General features: G+C 39.2%; 1 protein-coding gene across 1 annotated transcript in view; it reads right to left on the bottom strand.

Annotated features, from left to right (window-relative positions):
- Positions 1-18,428, bottom strand: part of LOC122798900 (mannose-specific lectin-like) — a 33,538-nt gene extending 15,110 nt beyond the window's left edge. Inside the window, exons 1-2 of the mRNA XM_044068002.1 lie at positions 18,262-18,428; positions 1,975-2,068 (exon numbers count right to left, since the gene is read on the bottom strand). Coding sequence (XP_043923937.1) covers positions 1,975-2,067 — 93 coding nt within the window. The 5' untranslated portion in view covers position 2,068; positions 18,262-18,428. The remainder of the gene's footprint in view (positions 1-1,974; positions 2,069-18,261) is intronic.
- Between the last annotated feature and the right edge of the window lie 5,937 nt (positions 18,429-24,365).

The following is a 24,365-nucleotide window of genomic DNA, read 5'->3' as shown; positions in this document are numbered from 1 at the left end:
CCAATTAAACTCTGTTAAACCTCATCTTTATAAAGCCCCTCTGATTTGCCTGCACTAATTTGGCAGATAGTTCTATAGCCTCCCCGCTGAAACTGCTGACAGTAATTTTTTATCAACATTAAGCAAATAGCTAGGCCCATGGTTTCTAAGTCTTTGTCTATTCTGATTCCCTTTGGGAAGATGACCTACTACTTCCTTCATAAATGACTCCAGTAGTATACCTATAATGCCCCTTAATTATAGACTCTTGATGGGGTCTAGCTAACTGGGTTTCATAATGCTTGTAGGAATTTACCAGAAAGCCATCACTTCCTGGGTATTTCCTTCTTCTCAAGCTCCTAACCAAATGTCTGCCTTCCTTTCTTTGAGCTTTCATACAGGCATCCATCAGGGAATGGTGTGATTAAGTCCTAACCCCACCCCCCAAAAAATACTTCATGGTCTTCCCTGGCATATGCATGCTATGTGCAGCTGCCTATAAGGGTCACAAACATGGAGTACATCCCTGTATCCTACAGCTATTGTTGCCATGCTGCATGCTGGCATCTTCGTGCACAGGAGCAATCTGGCTGATTGAGACAATCACCACCCCCCAGCAAAATGTGCGAGCCAGGGTGAGCCAGTCCTCTCACCCTCCTCTACCTGGCTTCTCCAGTATCTGATCTACCTTGGTTATCTGAGTCATAGTCAGGACTTTATCCTTGTATGCCTTAAAGTAGGGGAAAAATAATGTTTATTTTATACAATTTGTAACTAGCACAAAAGTCCAACAGCAGTTCATTTAGGCTAGCTGTTCTTTCAGGTAACTCCCCACCAGGTGTCTTCCTCATTCCTCACAAAAGCAGTGAAGTCACCCAGTAGAACTACATAATCTATAGAGGATATTCTAACAAGTACCACATCCACAGTCTCCATAAAGACAAAATACTCTGAAGAGTTGTTAACTTCATACACACAAGTTTTCCTTTTTACAGCTTGCAGTTACACTGAGGCAACCATCTCATTTACTGACACAAGCTGCATTTGAATGGAATTCAGCCAGGGACTTGTAGCATTTACCTAGGACCTTTCCTGAACATCAGCTTCAGAGTAGGAGACAGATCACCTCTGCTAAAGAAGTCTTGCTCTGGAACCAATGCCATTAATAGAAGTAACATCAACTAAGTCTAGATGGTGTTTTTCAATGTCTAACATCAGCTTTGAGCTCCTTCCCCAGCAGTGAGGTGAGGTGTTATGTTGCAGGAGACAATTCTATTACCAGAGTCTAGTCCATCTTAATTTGTCCTGCTTCTGCCTGCCGGTTGATTGACATTGTAAATGACTCCTTCACTTTGTCTTGTGGGTGGTGAGATCATGCAATGGATCCATACAGTTTTTGATGTGCAGCCTAGTCATTCAACTCAGAGCACCGCCATTCCAATAATTTGAGGTGATATATTTAAATTATAATTAGTTATTGCAGTGGACTAGATGTGCACTACTTCCACTTGTAGTATTTAAATTATACATTTCTTGGGCAAAATGCATTCTCAGTTTAGTCAAGTTAGAAAGTATTCAGGGTTCTTCAACCTTTAATTTCTTTCATTTTAGAGATGGTGTGGTAATCATATGCACCTGCAAATTTTTAAGTGATGCGGTTCAGCCTGATCAGAGTGTGATAATGGTGAATGTAATGTCACCACAGATGAGTTTCCTTAACCAACCCTCCCAGCTAAGGCATTGTTCTACATAATTATTCATCTGCTATATGGATCCTGCATCAGGGATTTTATCTGTTTAATGCAAGATACATGAATAATAGCCAAGAATGATGTCTGGTCTCAAGAAGGAGCTAGTCCGATGACAGAAAAGTTAATATGTCATTTTCTTACTTGGTCTTCCACCCATGTAAAGGAAGTATTTCTTTCATTTTATATTCATGAGGATGTGATGAGTCAATATTGGTTTGTTGTAACACAAAATAAAATAGCTTACCTGCAAAACAACTTCATACTGCCCACTTTTGGAGATGAGACGTTCGCCTTTAAAAAGGCTTTCTTTGGCTTTCAACCTGTCTGTGGATGACATTCTAATAAAAGATAAACAGAAAGTAAAATCATCAAGGTTAGAGTTTTATTCAATATGTTACCACTCATTACTATATTCCTTTATAAAATGTTGATAGATCTGCAATGCTACTCCAAATGGAGGTACTTTTATTTTGCTCCATGGTGTACATAGATAAATCCCAAACTATGACCTAGACAACCTTAATTTGATTAATAACCTGCGCTCTGGTTTAGGGAAACATAAGTGGGAGGAGAATGACAAGGGAATAGGGCATAACATAAATTTAAAACAGTAGTGTATTGCAGTATAACACACCATTGCACATCAAATCTTATCTTCTGGACATGTAGCAGTTCATAACTACAGAACTTTGAAGGCTTTCTGCCATGAAAAGAAAGACAGACAGCTGACCCAGTGAAGGGTCACATCAGAGGCTTACCCAATAGTGGTGGTCCTGCAGTAGGAATGAGCATATTTGAATATACAAGGGTCTGACATCAGGACATAAAAATACAACAGAAAGAAATCAGACATTATTATACTTATTGATTCTCCACTGTAATCCTACTCTCCTAATGAAAGATAGTTTATTTTATTTAACATTTGTTGACTGGGAAAGTCCGACTAGGTTCCACAGAGCCTGTTTTCAGTGGAGGTCCAGGGAAAAATGCTCCAGACGCATGTCTTTAGAATGTGGGAGGAAACTGGAGTACCCGGAGGAAACCCACGTGAACGCAGGGAGAACATGCAAACTCCCCACAGAAGGCACCCCAGCATCGAACCGGACAACCTCTTGCTGTGAGGTGACAACATTAACCACTGCACCACTGCGCTGCCCAATAATAATATAATAATTATATAATATTATATATTAACATAATAATAAGATAATCTTAAAGAAGATAACTATTCACTCATTCATCATTAATTGGCCAAGACCTAAAATAGTTAGGCATTTCACCTCTTAAAATGGCTGAAAATTCACTCAATACATATCTATCACCACAGCAAACCATAGCAAATTAATATGTCTTAAATGACATTGTGCAACACATCAAACATAATAAAGACATAATTCTAGGAGACTTCAATATGCACATCCTAAACTCCACCAATATTGAAATTCCTGACTTTCTTACTAGCTAGGGGTTTATTCATCTAGTTAAGGAATTCAGTTAGCCAAACTTTAAAACACACAATCACTCCTTCCTACACCTGGTCATTAGTAACATTCCAAACACACTTCTAGAACATAACATGTTCTGTTTCCATTAGAGACCACTGCCCAATTACCTTTAGCCTAAAATGGAACAAGTAAGAAAAAAAAAACACCCCTCAGAATAATAACTTTCAGACCAAAAACCCCTTCAAAAAAGTGAAATCCTACATACATACTTAGCTTTTTCCAGGCAATTGAGAATCTGTGCTAGACAGCAGGGCCCAATTGTGTTAACATCTGCCTTTATTAACATATTTCTCTATTTGCAAGACAAATACTTTTAAAAAATCTCCAGACACCTGAGAAAAACACTAATTAGTGGCTTACAAAAATTAAAATCCCTATATAAAATAAAGGATAATTCCTGGAGTCACTGGAAAAGATGACTTTCAACAGAAAATAGAGAAAGACATATATTACTAAATGAATTTAGTTTAAAAAGCCACCTGATTCTACAAATCAGTTTCCTAAGAAGCTTCTCAAATCTTTATCCAAAACCAGGAGAAATTTTGGAATCTAGTAAATCAAATAAAAGGCTGCACCATACCAAAAGACCCTATTAAGGAAGACCATATTTCTTCACCTTTAGGATCTTTATGTCCTCTTGATTTTCTAAGAGATTAATCCTCACTTTCACCAACATAAATAACTAAAGCTCTAGCATCTGCATATCCAAACTCCTTTGGACTCTACCCCTTATACTTCAAAAGTATAGAAATGACAAATTTTGCAAATTTCTTAGACAAAATCCCAAAGATTGCTCTAGTAGGAGCAAATGGCCTTCCAATGTGGTTTATTCTGCTATGTCATGATTCCCTTCTACAGCACTCAAACACTTCTACAACCATTGACACACTGAAAGTATTATGCTATTACATTTGGAAAATGACCATTACATAACCCATTGCCCAAGTCCAATAATCCCTCCTTTACTAATAACTTCAGACCAGTCTCCACGTTGACAACCCTTGTACATATATTTGAAAAACGTATACACAATTAACTTGTTGAATATATTTAAAATTACATGATTCTGTTATGATATGAGCATGGCTTCAAGTCTATAAGAAGTATGACAGCCTATGCACCCCCACTCACTCACATCTGTGTGCACGTGCACACACGCGACACACACATGCACTCGTACACAGTAACTACACAATCCATCTTCACAGATCTCACAAAAACCTTTGGTTGAGCTGATAGCACACTCCTACTAAACTCCTTACTCAGGGCAATGATCATTCCCAAGCAACAGTATGATTCATATCCTGCCTAACAGACACCTGAATGTCTATTCATATCCTGCCTAACAGACACCTGAATGTCCATTCATATCCTATCAGACACCTGAATGTCCATTCATATCCTGCCTAAGAGACACCTGAATGTCCATTCATATGCTGCCTAACAGACACCTGAATGTCCATTCATATCCCGCCTAAGTGACACCTGAATGTCCATTCATATCCTGCCTAACAGACACCTGAATGTCCATTCATATCCTGCCTAACAGACACCTGAATGTCCATTCATATCCTGCCTAACAGATACCTGAATGCCCATTCATATCCTGCCTAACAGACACCTGAATGTCCATTCATATCCTGCCTAACAGATACCTGAATGTCCATTCATATCCTGCCTAACAGATACCTGAATGTCCATTCATATCCTGCCTAACAGATACCTGAATGTCCATTCATATCCTGCCTAACAGACACCTGAATGTCCATTCATATCCTGCCTAACAGATACCTGAATGTCCATTCATATCCTGCCTAACAGACACCTGAATGTCCATTCATATCCTGCCTAACAGACACCTGAATGTCCATTCATATCCTGCCTAACGGACACCTGAATGTCCATTCATATCCTGCCTAACAGACACCTGAATGTTCATTCATATCCTGCCTAACAGACACCTGAATGTCCATTCATATCTTGCCTAACAGACACCTGAATGTCCATTCATATCCTGCCTAACAGACACCTGAATGTCCATTCATATCCTGCCTGACACCTGAATGCCATTCATATCCTGCCTAACAGACACCTGAATGTCCATTCATATCCTGCCTAACAGACACCTGAAGGTCCATTCATATCCTGCCTAACAGACACCTGAATGTCCATTCATATCCTGCCTAACAGATACCTGAATGTCCATTCATATCCTGCCTAACAGACACCTGAATGTCCATTCATATCCTGCCTAACAGACACCTGAAGGTCCATTCATATCCTGCCTAACAGACACATGAATGTCCATTCATATCCTGCCTAACAGACACCTGAATGTCCATTCATATCCTGCCTAACAGACACCTGAATGTCCATTCATATCCTGCCTAACAGACACCTGAATGTCCATTCATATCCTGCCTAACAGACACCTGAAGGTCCATTCATATCCTGCCTAACAGACACCTGAATGTCCATTCATATCCTGCCTAACAGACACCTGAATGTCCATTCATATCCTGCCTAACAGACACCTGAATGCCATTCATATCCTGCCTAACAGATACCTGAATGTCCATTCATATCCTGCCTAACAGACACCTGAATGTCCATTCATATCCTGCCTAACAGACACCTGAATGTCCATTCATATCCTGCCTAACAGATACCTGAAGGTCCATTCATATCCTGCCTAACAGACACCTGAATGTCCATTCATATCCTGCCTAACAGACACCTGAATGTCCATTCATATCCTGCCTAACAGACACCTGAATGTCCATTCATATCCTGCCTAACAGACACCTGAATGTCCATTCATATCCTGCCTAACAGACACCTGAATGTCCATTCATATCCTGCCTAACAGACACCTGAATGTCCATTCATATCCTGCCTAACAGACACCTGAATGTCCATTCATATCCTGCCTGACACCTGAATGTCCAAACAGGATCTATATTGTATCCATTTATCTCCTCTACTCAATGGAAGCCTGCAAGGATCAGTAATATCACCCACGTTATTCTCCTTATTCATTAATTAGTTATCTGCAGACACCCCCCACATTTCCATTATTTTAAAAATCCTAGGTTTGCTCGTATATCTAAAATATTGCCATCCCTATTTGGAATTGATGGTATTTTTCAAGCTGGTTTGAATAACACAATCAATTTAGCATCATCATCACCATAAATACCCTTTTTCTCATTCTTCTATGTGGGTTCAGGGCATTGTGTCAGTTGTTGCCATTTCTATCGATTCACTGCCACTGTCCTACCTTCTTCAACAGTCATAAATGGCTGTCACACATCTTAACTCACATAATCCATACATCTATTTGCTGGATACCCTCATTTCCTCTTGACTTCTTTCTGTCTGTCTTAAATCTTCTCCACCCGATTGTCTTCTGCTTTCTTGCACATTTGCCTGCACCACCATAATCTGTTCTCCTTGACCTTATTTGCAACTGGAGCTACTTGAACTTCTCCTCTGGTGTCCTCATTTATGCATCTGTCCCACAGTTGATATCCTACCTCCAGCCTCAGACACTTCATGATTCTAGCTTTGACATCCTCATTCAGACTTCCCTTCTCCTCAAACACTCCTCCTGGGTACTTGAAGTTGTTTATCTATTCCACTATTTTCCATTCTATCTCATTTCTCAGCTTCTTCTGACTTCCAACATTTGCTGCCATTACAACTGTCTCATGCATACACAGTTTCAGTTTTGAATTCTATTCCCCTATCCTTTACTGAAATTCTTGAACAGAGTCTGCCTGTAATGCCACATCATGTGCATACAGCAACTTTGTTGACCCTTCATCTCTTATCTGATTTTTCATGTAGTCCATTGGCAATGTGAACAGCACTGGTCTCAGAAACGAACCATGATGTTTATCTATGTCCATTTGGAATTCCTTGGTGAGTCTGAACACTGTTCATACTTGTGTCATTTGGGGCTTTGTACATAGCCTGCACTAAATCAAAGCAATGTTTCTGGAACTTCAAACCACTACAAGACTGCCCAAATCAGCTTTCTTGGGACCTTTTCAAATGTTTTCTCCAAGTCTAGGAATGCACAGCTGGACTCTTTCCTCACCTCTAGCTTCTTCCCAACTATCTAGCTCACTGCAAACATTAGGATGATTGCGCTGCATTCTGCTCTGAATGCAAACTACTCATCTCCCATCTTACATTCTACTACTCTGCATATCCGTTTATCAGTCACCCTTTTCAGAACTTCCATGCAGTGTGGTAGGAGTTTGATGCCTCTGTACTGCCCACAGTTGTAAATGCTCCCTTTATTCTTGTACACTGGCACCAGTATGCTTATTCTTCAGTCATCTGGGATATGCCTTTCTCTCCATACTGCTATGAGGACCCTCAGGAGCCATTCCTCCCCTAACCCATCCAACATCTTGATCATGTCTGTCATGACCTCGTATGTGCCTGCTGCTTTTCTTGTCTTCATTTTCTTTCTTGCTATTTTTACTTTTTCTAGGGTGAACCCCTCTTCTTCTTTCATTATAGGCTGTGTCTGGGACAGCAGATCTTTTGTGGGGTTTTCTTCAGTCCAAAGCTGCTGGAAGCACTCCTTACATCTACCTTTGATGTCCTGTTGACTTGTGAGCAGGTTGCTGCTGGCACCTCTTAAGAAGGATGTCTAATGACAAGCTTCTTTATCTTTCTATCACTGCATTGCAACCTGTTAAGAGTTTCTTTCTTCTATCTACAGTAATTTCCAGAAGTTGTAGAATTCTTTGCTATTGCAAAAGCTCTCTTATCCTCTTTGTTAGCCAGCCAGTATTCCTCCACAGCATAGTCCATTTTTTCTGTCTCCCACTTTTTTCTTCACTATTTCTTTCTTTGATGACTTCCTGGACTTCTGCATTCCATCACCAGCTTTCCTTATGTATCTTATTTTCATACCTGACTCAGCCATATGTCTGTTCTACAGTCCTCACACATCCTGTTTTGAGGTGCTGATATTCCTCTTCAGCTTCACCCATTTCCTATTCTTCCCGAGGTGCTACAGCTCTGAGTATTTTTTTGAACTATTATGTTTCCTGTTCAGTCAACTTTCATGTCTTCAGACTGGTCTGTATTGACCATAAAGCCTTCTGTGACCACAGCTTGCAGATGATCATGCCAACCAGCAGTTTATGCTTGAACCAACTGTTTCACTGGGATGATATTCAATCACTTATTCTATTTTAGTACCCTTTCCTTACTAGGAGGAAGTCTACCTGAGTTGCATGTTAGCTATTCTTGTATGTGATCTTGTGACCTTCTCTCTTGCTGAACTATGTGGTGGCCACCATCAAGCCATTTCCCTGACATATGTCTAGAATGGCTTTTCCCTCTTTATTCATGTTGCCCCACGTATGTAGATCTAAGCAGTCCTCATATCCTGTTTTGTCTGTCCTGATATGTGCCTTCAGGACCTCCATTATTAACACCAGCTCATGTTTTCCTGCTTTCTCTAGTAGGTCCTGCAACTACTGCCTGAATGCACTCTTTTCCTCACTATCACAACCCTGATGCAGGACAGTCAGTTCTTATTTTTGCATATTTGGTTGATGATGAATAGTTAGTACAATTCCCCATAAATTACTGCATTTTAATTGATTTCTACATCTTATTTATTTATTTTCAGTTTGTTAACCAGGAAAGTCCACTGGGCCATACAGAGCCTGTTTTGAATGGAGGCCTGGGGAGTAAAGCTCCTCAGTATAATAAGAACAATCAAGTAAAATTATACATATTGATAACATACCATTATCTTACATATTGGATTACAAAGTTAAAAACACACTTAGCAATTCAGTGGCCAAATACCAGTGAACACATTACAAAGTCTTTAGAGATAATTACTGCATAGAGGACTTTTAGATAATACACAGCCTAAAAAGTAGGAAGAGAATATATTATTAGAGCTAGGTATTCAAGGAGGCTGAGTGCAAGTGATGGGGCTCTACACCCTTGGATGGGCATTAATTACATTTTAATGCACACCCTGCAGGGCATTATTGTGCTTACAGAATGGCCTTTCTGTAAAATTGTCATGCTTTACTTATTTATATATTTATTTTTATTGATATATTTTTATTTTTTACATATTTGGATGTAAAAAGTTTCTCCACCTACTGTTTTAAACTTGCTGTAGTACATGTTAATGATGTTGGAGGAAGCATTTTACATCCAAAATATAACACTTTAAAAAATGTCCTGGTTTTTACTTTATTTTTTTGGTTCCTTACTCCTAAAATGTTTGGTTTGTTGTGAGTTATTAGAGACTGATGTCAGTAAATATTGATATAGATATGAGTTTCAGAGTTTTATTTTCTTCAGAAAATTCATGTTAACAGAAATCCTTTACTTAACCAAGTTTGTAATTTTATAAGCACAATTATTAAAATCTTTTTTATTGTTGAGCATTTGTTCCACCTTTACTTTAAGCTTTATCCATTTTTTTAGCTGAAAGATCCAGAGATATGCAAACCTCTTTACTGCTACTGTTGCCAGTACTCATCTCACTCACTCGCTCTCTCGCACACACACCTCTGCTTTAATGTCTGCTAATGAAAACCCTGTTATTCTAGCAACTTTCTACATTTATAAGAGCAATATGTAAAATCTGTCTCTATTCTTGGTCTTTTGTTCCCATTATTTGTGGTTCAATCCAGATTTCTTGTACTAACAGTTTAAGAGGAATGGTTGAGAAGTACAGAAACCTCTTAATGCATGCTAATGGAAACCCAGTTTTTCTAGCAACTTTCTAAGTTTATAAGAGCAATATTTAAAATCTGTCATTATTTGTGGTCCTTTGTTCCGCTGTTATTTGTGGCTGTATCCAGATTTCTTGTACTAACAGGTTAATTGGTGTGTGTGTGTGTGTGTGGGGGGGGGGGGGGGGGGGGTAGAAAAGCTACCCATTTCTATTTTTGGTCCTTTGTTCCACCATTACTTGTGGATCTATCCAGATTTCTTGTGCTAAGAAGATAAGAGGTATAGTCTAGAGGTACAGAAACCTCTTAACTGATGCTGATGCTGCTGCTGCCAAGGGGATCGGTCGATTGTTCTCATTGTTCACTATCTCACTCTCTCTCTCTCAATCTCTCAGTCAGTCACTCACTCACTCACACACTGTCTCTTCTGCTTTTGTGCACACAGTTATATTCTCCCTTTACTTTAGGCTTTATCCAGATTTCTTCAGCTGAAAGATGCAGAGGTACGCAGATCTCTATACTGCTGCAACTGCCAGTAGTTATCTCACTCACTCACTCTCTCACATGCACACCTCTTCTTCAGAAACTTCATGCTAATGGAAACCCTGCTATTCTAGCAACTTTCTAAGTTTGTAAGAGCAATATTTAAAATCTGCCACTATTTTTGGGGCTTTGTTCCCCCTTATTTGTGGCTCTACCCAGATTTCTTGTGCTAATGAGTTAATGTGTGTGTGTGTGTGTGTGTGTGTGTGTGTGTGTGTGTGTGTGTGGTTGAAAAGCTAAAGCAGAGCATGGAAGTCAAACCCTGCCCTTACTGGGCAGAGTTTGACTACCATTTCACTCTGAACTCGCACTACCCTGCCTTAAGAAGTTTCACTTCAAGAAGATGTCCTTATGATAGTGTTTATGTGGTGATCACATAGCCGACCTTAGACAGACCAACTAGGTGGATGCCTAGGGTGCCACTCTAGCAGGGGCACTTTTCCAGTATTTATATGGTGTAGATAGACAAGGATAGGGGCACCAGGTGGAGTGGGGTGGCACCATGGAGCCCTTTTGCCTAGGACACCAGTTGAACTAAGGTGCCTTCATAAGGTCCCCAGATCCCTGACTACAGGCCCAGCTTTAAACTGATGTGACAGTTACAAGGAAAGTTATGCTTGCTGAAGGATACCATTATACATGCATTTTGTTTTACTCCATTTTTTTACACCAGCTATTTGTTTAGGAAAGGCCTTCTTGGGAGGTCTTTTTATCCTCTGGGGAGTTAATGATGACACCAAATTTACAGTCATCTGCAACCTGATTATCCATAAACCTTTAACCTTTGTTTTGACCTCTGAGAAATAAATAGCAAAGAGGAGTGGTCCAAGGACTGACCCTAGGGTACATTGCTAGTGACAGGTCTTTTATAGGTAATAGAGCTGCTCATCCTAAATTTTTTGGGTTCTGTTTTACAGCCAGTTAACTATCCAGTGAGTTACATAGGGATTTATACTTAGCTGGGAGACTTTATCTACCATAACCAAGTGTGAAATTTTGTTTAATGCCTTTTGAGAGGTCTACAGATGTGGATTGCACTGATTTGCCCTCATTCATTGCTTCAGTAACCTTCTCAAAGAAGTCAGCTAGGTAAAGTAGGCAGGTTCTGCCCATGATGAATCAGAATTGGCTTAGATAAAGAGTTTTTAGGTCACCTACATCCTTATTTGTTAATTCCATAATGATCCTTTCCGTAGCCTTACAGGCTGGTCAGACATGGGTCTGCCTGGGTCCAATGACACCACACCATTGTGCAAGAGGATGACTGTTACTGTCCTGCATTCATCTGGCATGAAGCCTGTTAGGAGGCTGATATTGAATAGCTTCTGTATGGGGGGTCTGAAAAGTCTTGTTTCAGACTAGACAGTAGGCAACTTGGTGTGTTATTCAGATCCAAAGAAGTAGCACTCTTGGCCTTAGATACTGCCTTGAGGACATGTTCTTGGGAAATTTGATGGGGTATAGATATGATGTGTGATCTAGGAATATAAGAGAGGAGGGGAGGGTAAAATGTGAGCTAAATTTATCAGATAGTTGATTAGCTTTGTTCTTTAGACCTGAGTATGTGACATTATTTACTATTAGCTTTGTACAGTGTTGGACATTGCTTTTGAGGTTTCTGACATAGTTAAAGAAGGGTTTGGGGTTATCTTTCATGGTGGGTGGCTATTTTTACCTCATTCCTGGCTTTGGTTGATTTCATCAGGGTCCAGATTTCCTTATTAAACTAAGCAAGAACATTTTTGACGGCAAGATTGGCGTTGGTACTCTCCTTCAAATAATTTATAAATATCGCAACCAAAGTCTGTCACCTGGAAATCATTACAATTAAGTCAAGAACAACCAGGATTACCGCTTGCTACAATGCATGGACAAAACTTAGAGATCTGCTTGACAAGCAAATATAATTGCATTTTAGATTTAATGTAATGTACAATAACTTGAATGATTTGATGGTTAATGGACACGCCTGTAAATAGTTGTTTTTTTTTTCTTTTGTGTGTGAGGTTTACTTGAAATTTTTTTAATTTATTATGTTCACAAATATCTGACTGTAAATATTTAATTGTGATTATTTTACAAACTGAAAATCCAAAAAAGTTTAAAAATAAGGATTGCAGTTGGGATAATGTTTAAAGTATGTACCTTACACATGCAAGGTACAGGGCTTGATTCTTACCTTTGGTTAGCATGGCTAGGCTTAAAAAGGCCTCATGAATTTGTTAGCCTAGTAATTACCTATGAATAGACACCAGTGGGTACTTTTTAGCCTTGCTTTGATTTCTTGTCTCTTATCTTGTAGGTGTTCTTTTACCCCTTTCACTTCTGATTTTTACAGGGGTGGCTGTGACTTCAATTCAAAGGGCAATGGCAGCTGCAAGGAACAGCTGAACAGATGAGGTTATTTATAATGGTGGACTACATCTAGATACATCTGGGCTAGCCCCACAGTTTTGTGATGACATTCTACAAAATGTCTGTGCCTCTTTTTCACTCACACACACTCACACACACTCACACAAATGTGAGCATACTTGTTTGCAAAACTACTGAACAGCAATGCAAACAAATTGGATGTATTTCTCTTCTCACTCTGAGGTCACTCCAACTCATGGACAAGACAATAACCTTAATAAATCTTATTTTTTTCTCTAAGGAGATGATTATTGACTAAGAATAAAACTGTAAGTACTCAGTCCTATAAGGAGAGCCATATCATGCAGTGAGCAAACCTGCATTAAGAAATTAACTGTCAAGCAATGTTAGCTTGAACAAATAAATTATGAGCAAACTAACCTCATGTAAGTGAAAATAGATTAATTCTCAGAAATTCAAAAATGCAGCTGTTCTATTACCCTACAAAGTTCATGGAATGGCTATCTGTGGCCAGTTATAATGTGATAGGGAGAGAGGTGAGAAGGCATACCAAGGAGTTACATGCCATTTCCTTTAAGGGTTCAGGTAACTGCAATACCATGTGCCATCTTTCTTTCAATTATTTCCTTAGTACATTAATTATATTCACAATACAGTTAACTTTATTATTATTTTTTTTAGAATTATAGTTGCCATTGTCCTGAATTCTCCAATTAAAAACACTCTTCCTTCTCTAGAACTTTCATTTTTCCTTAAAATTTTGCTCTGTAACTTGAAAAAAGTATGACTTTTTGTGAGAAAACATGGGACATTACAATCTATAAATACATTTATTTAAGATCACTGAATGTTTGAATACTGTAGTACATTTAGCATTCTAATTATTTAAAATGTGTATATTAATATCAATCATCTTATACTAATAGCCAAAAGGATGTTATTTAGAAAGTATCTCTTTTATGAATAAATTGCCCCTGATTATTCTATGTTTTGTCCTTGATGTTTGACCAGAGATATTGAAAGCTATGTACAACCTAGTTGGGTTTCTAATGGACTTATCCTGATGTACTATGTTCTTCATCTGTAAGTATGTTTGTAATTAATTGCTATGTTAATCAAATTGTTAATCGCTATGTAATCCAGTGTAACTACTGTCTGTTTATTTTAACTGTGGAGCTTTTCTCCCCGGGCCTCCTCTGAAAATGGACCTACGTCCAGTCGGACACTCCCGGTCAACAAATGTAAATAAATAAATAATTAAATAATGGACTTATCCTAAATAAGTTCATATGCTGTACCTAGGGGACTTTCTGCTTAGTCAGGTATTGCATTGGTTAAGAAAAGCACATATCAATGATGTAACGTTAATTCATGCATTTGGGTTCATGCTTAGGTCTTGTCGCCTTACATCTAGAATCAGGGACAAAATCAAAATTAATAAGGGACAAAGGTCTCAAATCAAGCACAATTCTTAAAATACTGGTACTACTACTTGGGGGAAAAAACACTGACAGAATAAAAAGCATTGAATTAACAACAAAAGGAGGAAGCTACTACAAGATAGAGCAAAATCCTTAAAAGGTAAGACACCCTTGATCACTATAAGTAAAAAACTAAGAGCTCTCATAAAATCATCCAAAGCAAATTTTGAGAGAAAAATAGCTAAAGACTCAAAAGACAATCATAAGGCCTTCTTTAGCTATGTTAGAAACCTGGGAGGAAACTCCCAGATATGCTCAGAACTAGTTCAAAATGATGTGAAGATTACTGATCCTACAGACATTGCCAACATACTGGCTGACAGGTTCAGTGCAAACTTCCCCTCCCCCAAAAGGAGAGATATCTATACCAAGCTATTGCAGCCCCCAAACATCTCCAACGCCCAAGTGAGAACTGCTCTCTCCAAAGCAAAAACACAGCATCCATGGGACCTGATGGTGTCCCCGGCTGTGTGCTCCACGAACTCAACGAGGAATTAAACCCACAGCTAGGACAGCTGTTTAATCATAGTCTTAACTCTGGATACGTACCCAGGAAGTGGCGCACTGCAACTGTGGTCCCACTTCACAAAGGCGGTGCCTCCACCGACCCTGGAAATTACCGCCCATTAGCTTGACAAGCCTTATCTGCAAAGCCATGGAGAGGATCATAATGGACCTCATAAATAAAGACATAGGGAATTTGCAGACTTTGGATCCATCCCAGTTTGGCTTTGTCAAAGGCAGATCATGCCTTCTAAACTTGGTTGACTTTTTCAAACAGTCACCAAAGCCATTGATGAGGGAAAGGCAGTCCATACAGCCTACCTCGATCTGGCGAAGGCCTTCGATACAATACCCCACTGGTATCATTGAAAACTCATCAGCTTAAATGTTAACCCATACATCACAAGATGGGTTGCAAACTGGCTGAGTGACAGAACCCACAGGGTCAGAGTTGCTGGCGCCATGTCAGACTCAAAACCTGTCACAAGTGGTGTACCACAGGGCTCAGTCCTGGGCCCACTCTTGTTTGGCATCTACTTTTCCAAGTACAAGCAAACACAGGAGGGTTATGGCTGACAAAGTTTGCAGATGACTGCAAACTGGGCCATAGTAGAAAACACATCTGACACAGATATCCTTCAGAAGGGTCTCACAGAAACGGATAACTGGTGCCAGAGCCATGGCCTAAAGTTAAATGCCACAAATGCATAGTCATACCCTTCGGGAAAAACAAGGTTACCCCTAGCTACCAAATAGGTGGCAATCCACTGAGCACAGAAGAAGTTATCAGGGACCTGGGGACCCAGGTTGATAGTAGTCTGTCATTCGACACCCATGTAGCTAAAGTAGCTAGGAAGACCTTCTACATTGCCCACCTTATCATGAAGGGATTCTCATCTAGATCAAGGGAGGTCATAGTCTCCTATACTCATCACTCATCAGACCAATGATTGAGTACAATGCCCCATTCGAATGTATCTGACCCGACACTTGCATCAGCTGGAGAGGCCACAAAGTTCCTCACCAAAAGGATAAAGGGTCTCAAACATCTGTCCTATGCTGCCCGACTGAAAGAACTCCAGCTCTATTCAGTCGCCACGCTTGCTCAGAGGTGACCTTTGCCTAACATACAAGGCCATGTCAAACCCAGATTTGATGAATATGCTTCACCTCAAAAATCTAGATCCGTCAGAGCCACAAGGGCGGAGACTTAAACCTCAACACGGCTATTAATAGGACGTGCTGGAGGGATAGATTCATCACCCAAAGACTCCCTATGCTGTGGAATAAAATCCCGGTATATGTGAGGCAGAGCACCTCGCTGGCCTTGTTCAAGAGAAATCTTGACCAATGGATGGGAGATCGCAGATATACCCCAGGGATTACCTCAGTGTCACTGCTCAACAGAGGCACAGCAAAATAATGGGTATAGTTCCCCATACTAAAGGGGTGGCGTAAGCCACAAAACTATGGGCTAGGCTTGTAAATGCCCTCGGGCAGATAGCCTAGTATGAACCTATGAACCTATGAACCTATGAACATTTTGGAAGGCAAAAGAGATCAGCAGCTTTCATGATTATCATTTGTTGACTGTTAACTATAACCTTTTTGAGGGGGAAAATTACAGACTTTAGGTGGGATAAAGCAAAATTTAGAGCAAAATCAGAAATGTTCCAGAGGATAAGGGACAGTGGAGAGGTATGGTTCACGGGGTTCTCAACAAAAGCACGGGAAGTGCAAGGTTTCTGAACTATAATGGTTAGGGCTGGTACCTTTTCAGGTGTCCAAAGTGGGAAATTTTTTTGGAAACCTGTAATTTTGCAGGACAAATCATACTTGCAGCTAATGCAAAGGACACTACTTTACTTTGCTAGCAAAATAAAATCTCACTTTTACAGAATTTGAGCAGGTTCTGTTGTATTATATTATATTAAGGTTCTTCAGAAACAAAATTATTGTTTTATGGAATTATTAAAGGAAACATAAAAAACATGTTTTTCCTAAAAATTCACATTTGCCTTTTTTGGCAGCATACAGCTGCCTAAAGAAGAACTGTACTGGGTAAAAGTGAGTAGAAGAAATGGTAATCTTAATAATGGTATATATTTTCAGTTCCTTTTTTAAAGTAGTTAGCTATAGCGGCGGTGTTTTCTTTCTGTACGTTACATAGAAATGTATATTGTAAATAAATAAAAGCTTAGGATCCCAAGCCATTCCAAAGCTGACTTGAGCAGTGATTGGAAATTTGGAATCTGGGATACTGGGTGGGTTCTCTCACACCTTTTCTCCAAGGGAAGGGACTTAGCTGTGTGTAGCACATGTAAGAAATGTTCCTAGAGTAAGACAGAGGTGCTTCCAAATATTCTTTGGGTGCTTAACTCCTTCCCACGAATTCAGTCTGCTAATGCAATATAGCACCAATCTTATTAACATTTGGAATTAATATACGTGCATATTTATAAATGCACTTATATTCACAGACAAAGGATTCAAGGACAGTCCCGGTTTGGATAATCCCAAACAAGTAATGTATGTACCATGACAAGTAGCTCACTTTTATATGCCGCTAGCTACTAGCCACTTTCAGAAAGGTGAACTATTCAAAACAAGGTACTGATTTTTTTTTTACTTGTTTTGGTCTGGACGTGAGACATTTAAATTTTCCTTCAGCCCCCGCCCCCTTTCAGGTAAACATATAATCATGAAAATGGTGGGGTAGTTTGCAAAAACGTCTTTCTCTGAGAAAATTCAAAAATGTATTTCTGCAGACAGAGCCTCACAACAGTGTCATACAAAATGCACTGCTCGCATCGCATGCCGTACCTTTTGCTTAACGATTTCCAGTTTTTCGTTTGATTCTTACAGTGACAGATTTATAAGCCTGTTCTGGGACGTAGATCTTTACTTTTTTGCTCAGGAACTAGGGTCAAAGAAAAAAATAATGGAGATCAAAGGCCCCAAACGGGGGCAGATTGACCGTCTCTCTCTCTCTCTCACACACACACACGAACACTGACAGTCAATAACACTAGAGAGGTAGGTCATGGAGCCTGAGCCTGGACACTTGGTTGCCATTCCTTCCTATGGGACTCCTGAGTTACCATAACGCACAGCAGTGTGCATCTCAAGGCTGTATCCTAAATGTATTAATAAGCAAAAGAGTCAATTAAACACCTGTGGCAAAACTAAAGCATATCTTTTTTAATGTAAATACTGTTTACATTTCTCTACACTTGTGAAAGTTAAATAATGATATTATTTCTATAAAAATAATCTTCATGCCTCTTTAATGGCATATTCTTTCTTATAAGACATTTTAAAGATAGTACAAGCACACACAGGAATGCAATATTTTATAGTAACTGTGCTTTCTATGAAATGTGCCACTTACCCAGAAGTAAAATTCGGCGATCTTCGAGTTTAAAGTCAGTGTGTGCGGAGAAGGATGTTTCAATGAAAGGTCTGGATGGACAGAATGCACCCGATTTATATTCTCCTCCTATGTTCGTAATAGTCCTCCCCTGCAGTCTCCAGCGGTCAGATGACTTTGCTTCACATTTAAGTTTCGAAAAGATTAGAATGGGAACCCCGCCCCTACCTCTGCAAAAACTCTTTGATAAGCACAAATTAAGATGGGTGAGGTACAGACAACTGCAGAAACTCAGGGGCAAATGTTAAGCACTGGTCTTATAAATTTAGAAAGTTGCTAGAATAACAGGTTTTGCATTACCATGCATTTACTGAAGGACGTGAAGTCTGATAGGGAATGTGTGTCATTGTTTGGCGACTTTAGTCCTCAGTGATTTCCCAAGAAAAAGTAAATGCTTATTTTAGGATGAGCAGAGCAAAATCAAACATGTGGCAAAAATCTGCGCACTGTCCACAGTTGTTAGATATACCTCCACCCCAGTACTATTGATATATGACCGGTTCGCCGGTGCTTATGTGCTGGAGACATGTTGGAACCTTGACACCCACGTCAAGAAACATAATAAATGCAGCCAGCATCGGCGAACCGCTCATAACCCCTTGTAGTGCACGGAGCTTTATCTTCTCGGTATACAGCAAAAACGAAGACAATGTGGTAAGTGTTTTACGGCTTTCAAAGCGGTAAAGCACTTCGCCAGCGGTAATGTAGTCCTTTGTGTTTGCACACATCTTTCATTCCTCTCAAATTATACTTCTCAACTGTCCCTGATTTTGATTCAAATTTTAGCTCTGTCCCTCTTAATCCTACCTAAACCTGGTGTCAGGGGAGAACGAGTGATGAATCACACTTGAGAAATGATACCTCATTACGAGGAACGCACTTCATTTGGGGTCTTAAAAAGTTCATGTTCCTCAAAGTACCTCGAAGTTCCACATTGAAAGACCCTGTCACATATTCAGTGTTAGGAATTTTTTAAAGTGAAATCCCTGGTAAACAGAAATGAATCATAATAATTAATTAAAAGATCTTCTTTATAAGTAAAACCAGCACATTTAACCATCCTATGACCTTCCTAGTTGAAATTGTTAGTAAGCCAGTAGTATGTGTTCCACATTTTGCCCATTTGTTCCACATTATGAGGGCTAGTGTTCCTCATTTTGGAGATGGAAGGTTGAGAGCTATGAGAATGGATAGCGTTACAGTCGTCTTATACTTCAGGAAATTTATATTAATTTACATTCTCTTGTTCTGTCACTATTTCAACTTAATATTGCTAATATTTTAAAACCCACGGTAGTGGTGCTACGGTAGCGTTGTTACCGCACAGCAAGACGTTGTCGCGTTTGACTCTCAGCTAGAGCGTCTTCTGTGTGGAGGCATGCGTGAATGGGCGTGCCTTGGTTGAAGGTTGTGCGTCAGGGCTGGTAACTCGGCATGTAAAAATCAACTACCAAACATTAGCGGACCGGCGTTCTGCTGTAGCGACCCCTAATCGGGATAAGCCGAAAGACACAACAACAACAACATTACTAATATTTTAAAAGTGCCCCTGACTTCTTTGAATTTGTCCCTGATTCTGTTGAGATTTGCCGCTAATTGGTTGAGAGATGTTTCAAATCTCTGGATTTTCACAAAATGTCCAGATTTTTTGCCTCATCTTACCTCTCAACTGTCCAGATTTTTGCTTCAAATTCAGCTACCCAAATTTTTGTTTCAAAATATTCATCTGTTCCTTATAAAATGTGTGGTTCTCTGGATTTTTGTGGCAAATCAGTTAGGATTTAATTTACTATATAATGATAGGCATTTCAGTTTCAGAATTGATTTCATTCGGAAAATGCATGGTAACACAGGGCATTTTATTCTACAAACTTTCTAAGTTTATAAGAACAATATTTAAAATTTGTCCCTATTTTTGGGGGCTTTGTCCCCCTATTATTTTTGGCTTTGTCCAGATATTTTGTGCCAAGAGGTTGAGAGCTTTGCTCATATGTTGACAGTGTACAGTATTACTCAAGAAGTCCATGGTTTTTGGACAAATGAGGAATGAGGACACTAAATAAAGGTATCCATTTAGGTTTCAGACTTCATATTCTTTGGTAAAAAACACATTCCATTATTCTAGTAACTTTCTAGGTGGAGAACAGGAAGTCAGGGACTTGTTACCGACAGACAGCAGGCAGAAACAAAGAAGTTATGTACTTACCATAAGGTTCCATCTGTGTTGTCTATTTTCATTCTTCCACAGCCATTGGGTTTGGATCCAAATCTTGGATCTGACTCGGCCATTACTATAGCTCATACCCAACTGAAACTCTTGAGTTCCTCTCTATCCATAATATACCAACCCCTAGCATACCTCACATCTTGTTTGCTAAATGACATAAGCACTAAATAGTAGAATAATGTTCCTAACACATGGACTGGTTAAGCATCTGGCATCAGGCAGGAGATATTGCAGCATCCATTGCAGGACTACATGATTCAGTAACAGTTTCTACCCTACAGTGATTAGACTTCTGAACTCAGGCACTAGTACCAGGTGTCTGGACACATGAGTCAATTTTTATTTATTTGTGTGATATATATACTTACATATATTCCAAGTAATTGAAATATTTATTTATTATATCCATAGTCAGGTCAGTATTATTTAACTCACTGAATGCAATACTAGACAAATAGCATAGGCATTTTAATCTGTAGTGTGTTTTGTTTTACTTTAAATTGGGTAGCTAATTTAACTCAGGGGAGGGTATTCTTTTTGTATACGAGTCTTGGTAAATGTCTCTTCTCTTTCTTGCATGTATTGGGAGTAGTATTGCATTTGGTAGTTATGTTTATTCCTCTACTTGTATGTGTTGTTTCACTTTCCTTTGTAATCTCAAGAATTGAGCTGATGCACGCAATTTTGTTTAGGCTACATGGCTACATGTGTGCAGTTCTAAATGACAATAAAGTTTACTTTGCCTTTGACTAACAAAGGAAATCAATATCTGGAGCTCCATATAAGACACTGCAGTGTCTTATAGCATCTCTTTCTTCCAGAAGTCTATGACGACACAGGTTAGGGTTTGGTGGGTGTGTGTGATGCCTCTGCACTGGCCCAGTAATCAAGGAGCGTCAATCCTCACCACTAGCACAGTGAGGAACGTACACAATGGGAGGATGACAAGTACATACACAGTAAAGTACAATTTCCCCTTAAGAGCACACAGAGATCACAGTCAGTCTGGGGCTGGTTCTCCCTCTTTCTTCAGATCACCAATAAGACTTCCTACTGGCACAGCTATAGGGTTAAGATCTCAGCAGAGTGGCCAGGGAAAGACCTCCAGCATCCTCTCTGTCTAGCCAGTGCTTTGTGTCTCTGCCCAAGTAACTGACACACACACACTTTGAGATTTGATTGATATACAAACACACACACACACACACACACACACACGCACACACCTAGGAAAGGTTGGCACAGGTTTAATAGCTATGTCCCCTTCTGCCCAGACTATCAGGTAGTATCAGCTACCAGCCACCCCTACCTATCAACTACGTTAAGGCCCTTACAAAGGTTCTCCAATCCTACTGTGTAATGCTATTATTACTCCACATGGTAGATTTTGACCAAGTGCCAGGCTATTAGAAGTGGCCTGTACAGTGTCACCAAATACATATGCAAGTACTCTGAGAGCTTAAATATGTCTCACAAATATCAGCCACAAATATAGGTTTAAATATATTTAAACAATAAATAATAAAAGAACAAGACAATGCTCAATAACTCAGCAGAATCACAAGAATATTTTAAAACAACATTGTAGGACAGTCTCAAATAAATACAGAAAACGTCTAAACTAATCTTTACTATATTCCTATCTACATCTAAGAGAAACACTATGCCCTAAGTCTTACTTACAGACACCATACAGGCAGAAGTGCTGAGTGGATGTTTCTAAGTCCAAGACAAGATACAAAATGCCCAGTCTCTCTCTGAGAGAGTTTTTAAATTAATAATAACATTACTGCTGGATTAGCTTAGATGGCATCACTCTTTGTCACCTGACTTCAGTCCCCAGGCTAAACAGATACTAACAGAATTTTAACATCTCTGTGTTTGCAAAACATGGAAGTTGTAAAACAATAAAATGCTTTTACATTTGTAACCTAGTAATTATTTCTGTTTCAAGACAATACAAAAACTTCTAGCTCTAGACATTGTGTCTGCTGCTGAGCTGAAACTGAGAGATAATCGTAAAACACTTTAATTTCAACTTATTTTCTTGAAGTTTTGCAAGTTAACTCTGTATGTTCCAGCTTTTACTAATAAAACATACATTTGCACAGGTACATAGTTTATAAACATTTCTGTTCTTTTCCAGTAGGGTACATTGAGGTCACATCCTTGAAGCTCAGTACTGCACAAACCCTGTTCAACACACACTTCTGCACCAGTAGTTTGATATAGACATAATATATAGTTCTCTTACATTTGTAAGACAAGTATATGAATCATATTAATAATCACAAATGATATATGATTATTTACAAAATTCCAGATAGCTGGGCTGGCAGTGCCACAGTGGGCAGTTGAGGAAGAATGAAAATGGATACATAGATGGAATGTTATGGCAAGTACATAACTTCTATACCTGCTGTTGTCAATTTTTATTCATTCCTCAACCATTGGGACAGAGTCCCCAGCTAACTTATATCACAGGTGGACTCTAAGGAAGGATGTTCCTGAGCACGGCTGAACCAAAAGTTGTTCTTCCCCTTGAGACCAGATCCAATTTGTAATGAGTTATAAAAGTATGAGGATTATCCCAGGTAACAGCTGCACAAATATCATCCATGGAATGATTGGATAAAAATACTGACAAGGTTGCCATAGATCTTGTAGTATGAGCTTTTAAAGGTTTTAGTAATGAAATGCCCACTTTATTGAACACAAAGGCTAGGCAGGTCCTTAATCCACCTTGCCAATGTTACCTTTATAACAGATTTGCATAATTTGTATCAGCAAAGGATATAAGTAACTGATCAGACTTCCTAATGTCCTTTGTTCCTTGTAAGTAGAAATGCAACTGTCTATGAACATTCAGCAAATGTAACATATTCGCATTTGTTTTCAAATTTTGGAAAGAAAACGGGCAAGTTAATAACTTGATTGATACTGAATTCTGACACCACCTTAGGAAGTAAGGAAGGACTGGTTCTTAATGACACTCTATCTTTATGGATAATCAAGTAAGGAGGTTTAGACGATAAAGCTTGGGGTTCTGAAATTCTCCTAGTAGAGGTGGTAGCCACTAAAAAATTATCTTCCAAGTTAGAAATTTAAGATCACATTTTCCTGCTGGTTTGAAGAGCAAATAGATTAAGGTCTATAATAGAAGATTCAAATCTCAAGGAGAAGTAGGATCTTTATAAAATGTCTAAGTAAAATACAACCTTTTAATACACTCTCTCTCCATGTCAAGCAGAGTACCTCACTAGCCCTCTTTAAGAGGAACCTGGATGATTGGATGGGAAACAGAAAATATACCCCTGGGATCCCACCTGTGTCCCTGCTGCACAGGGAAAACAGGTGCTGACTTTGTGGGAACATGGGTGAAATCCTTGGCTAGGCTTATAATGCCCTCCGGTCCAATAGCCTAGTATCGTCCTATGAACCTATGACACTATTTAGGAAAGCCTTGCATATCTTAGTAGAGGCTAAAGAAGAATTGTCAGGTCCTACATGAAAGTTAGAGATTGCTGCCAATTGAACTTAAATGGCAGAAGAGCTATCTCCCTCATTAAAAAAATTCTGCCAAAAACTCAAGTTGACTTTGTGCAGGGAATGAACAAGGTTCGATATGTTTTTTATATGCCCAACAAACAAACCTCTTCCACTTACTCTTGTAGATTTTCCTAGCAGAAGCTTTATGGGAAGACAGAAGTACCCAGCCCAGGTTAGGCAGAGTCCCTCATTGACTCTCTTCAAGAGGAATCTTTTTTTTTGCTAAATAATTTTTATTTTTTTTGTTTGTAGACAAATTATGATACAGTAAATTTTAAATTACAATTCA

This window comes from Protopterus annectens, chromosome 3.part1 (genome assembly GCF_019279795.1).
Source record: "Protopterus annectens isolate FY-2018-M chromosome 3.part1, PAN1.0, whole genome shotgun sequence".
In the NCBI taxonomy this organism is placed as follows: Eukaryota; Metazoa; Chordata; order Ceratodontiformes; family Protopteridae; genus Protopterus; species Protopterus annectens.
Note: the sequence above shows the minus strand (reverse complement) of the source record. Positions and strands in the feature narration are given on the sequence as shown.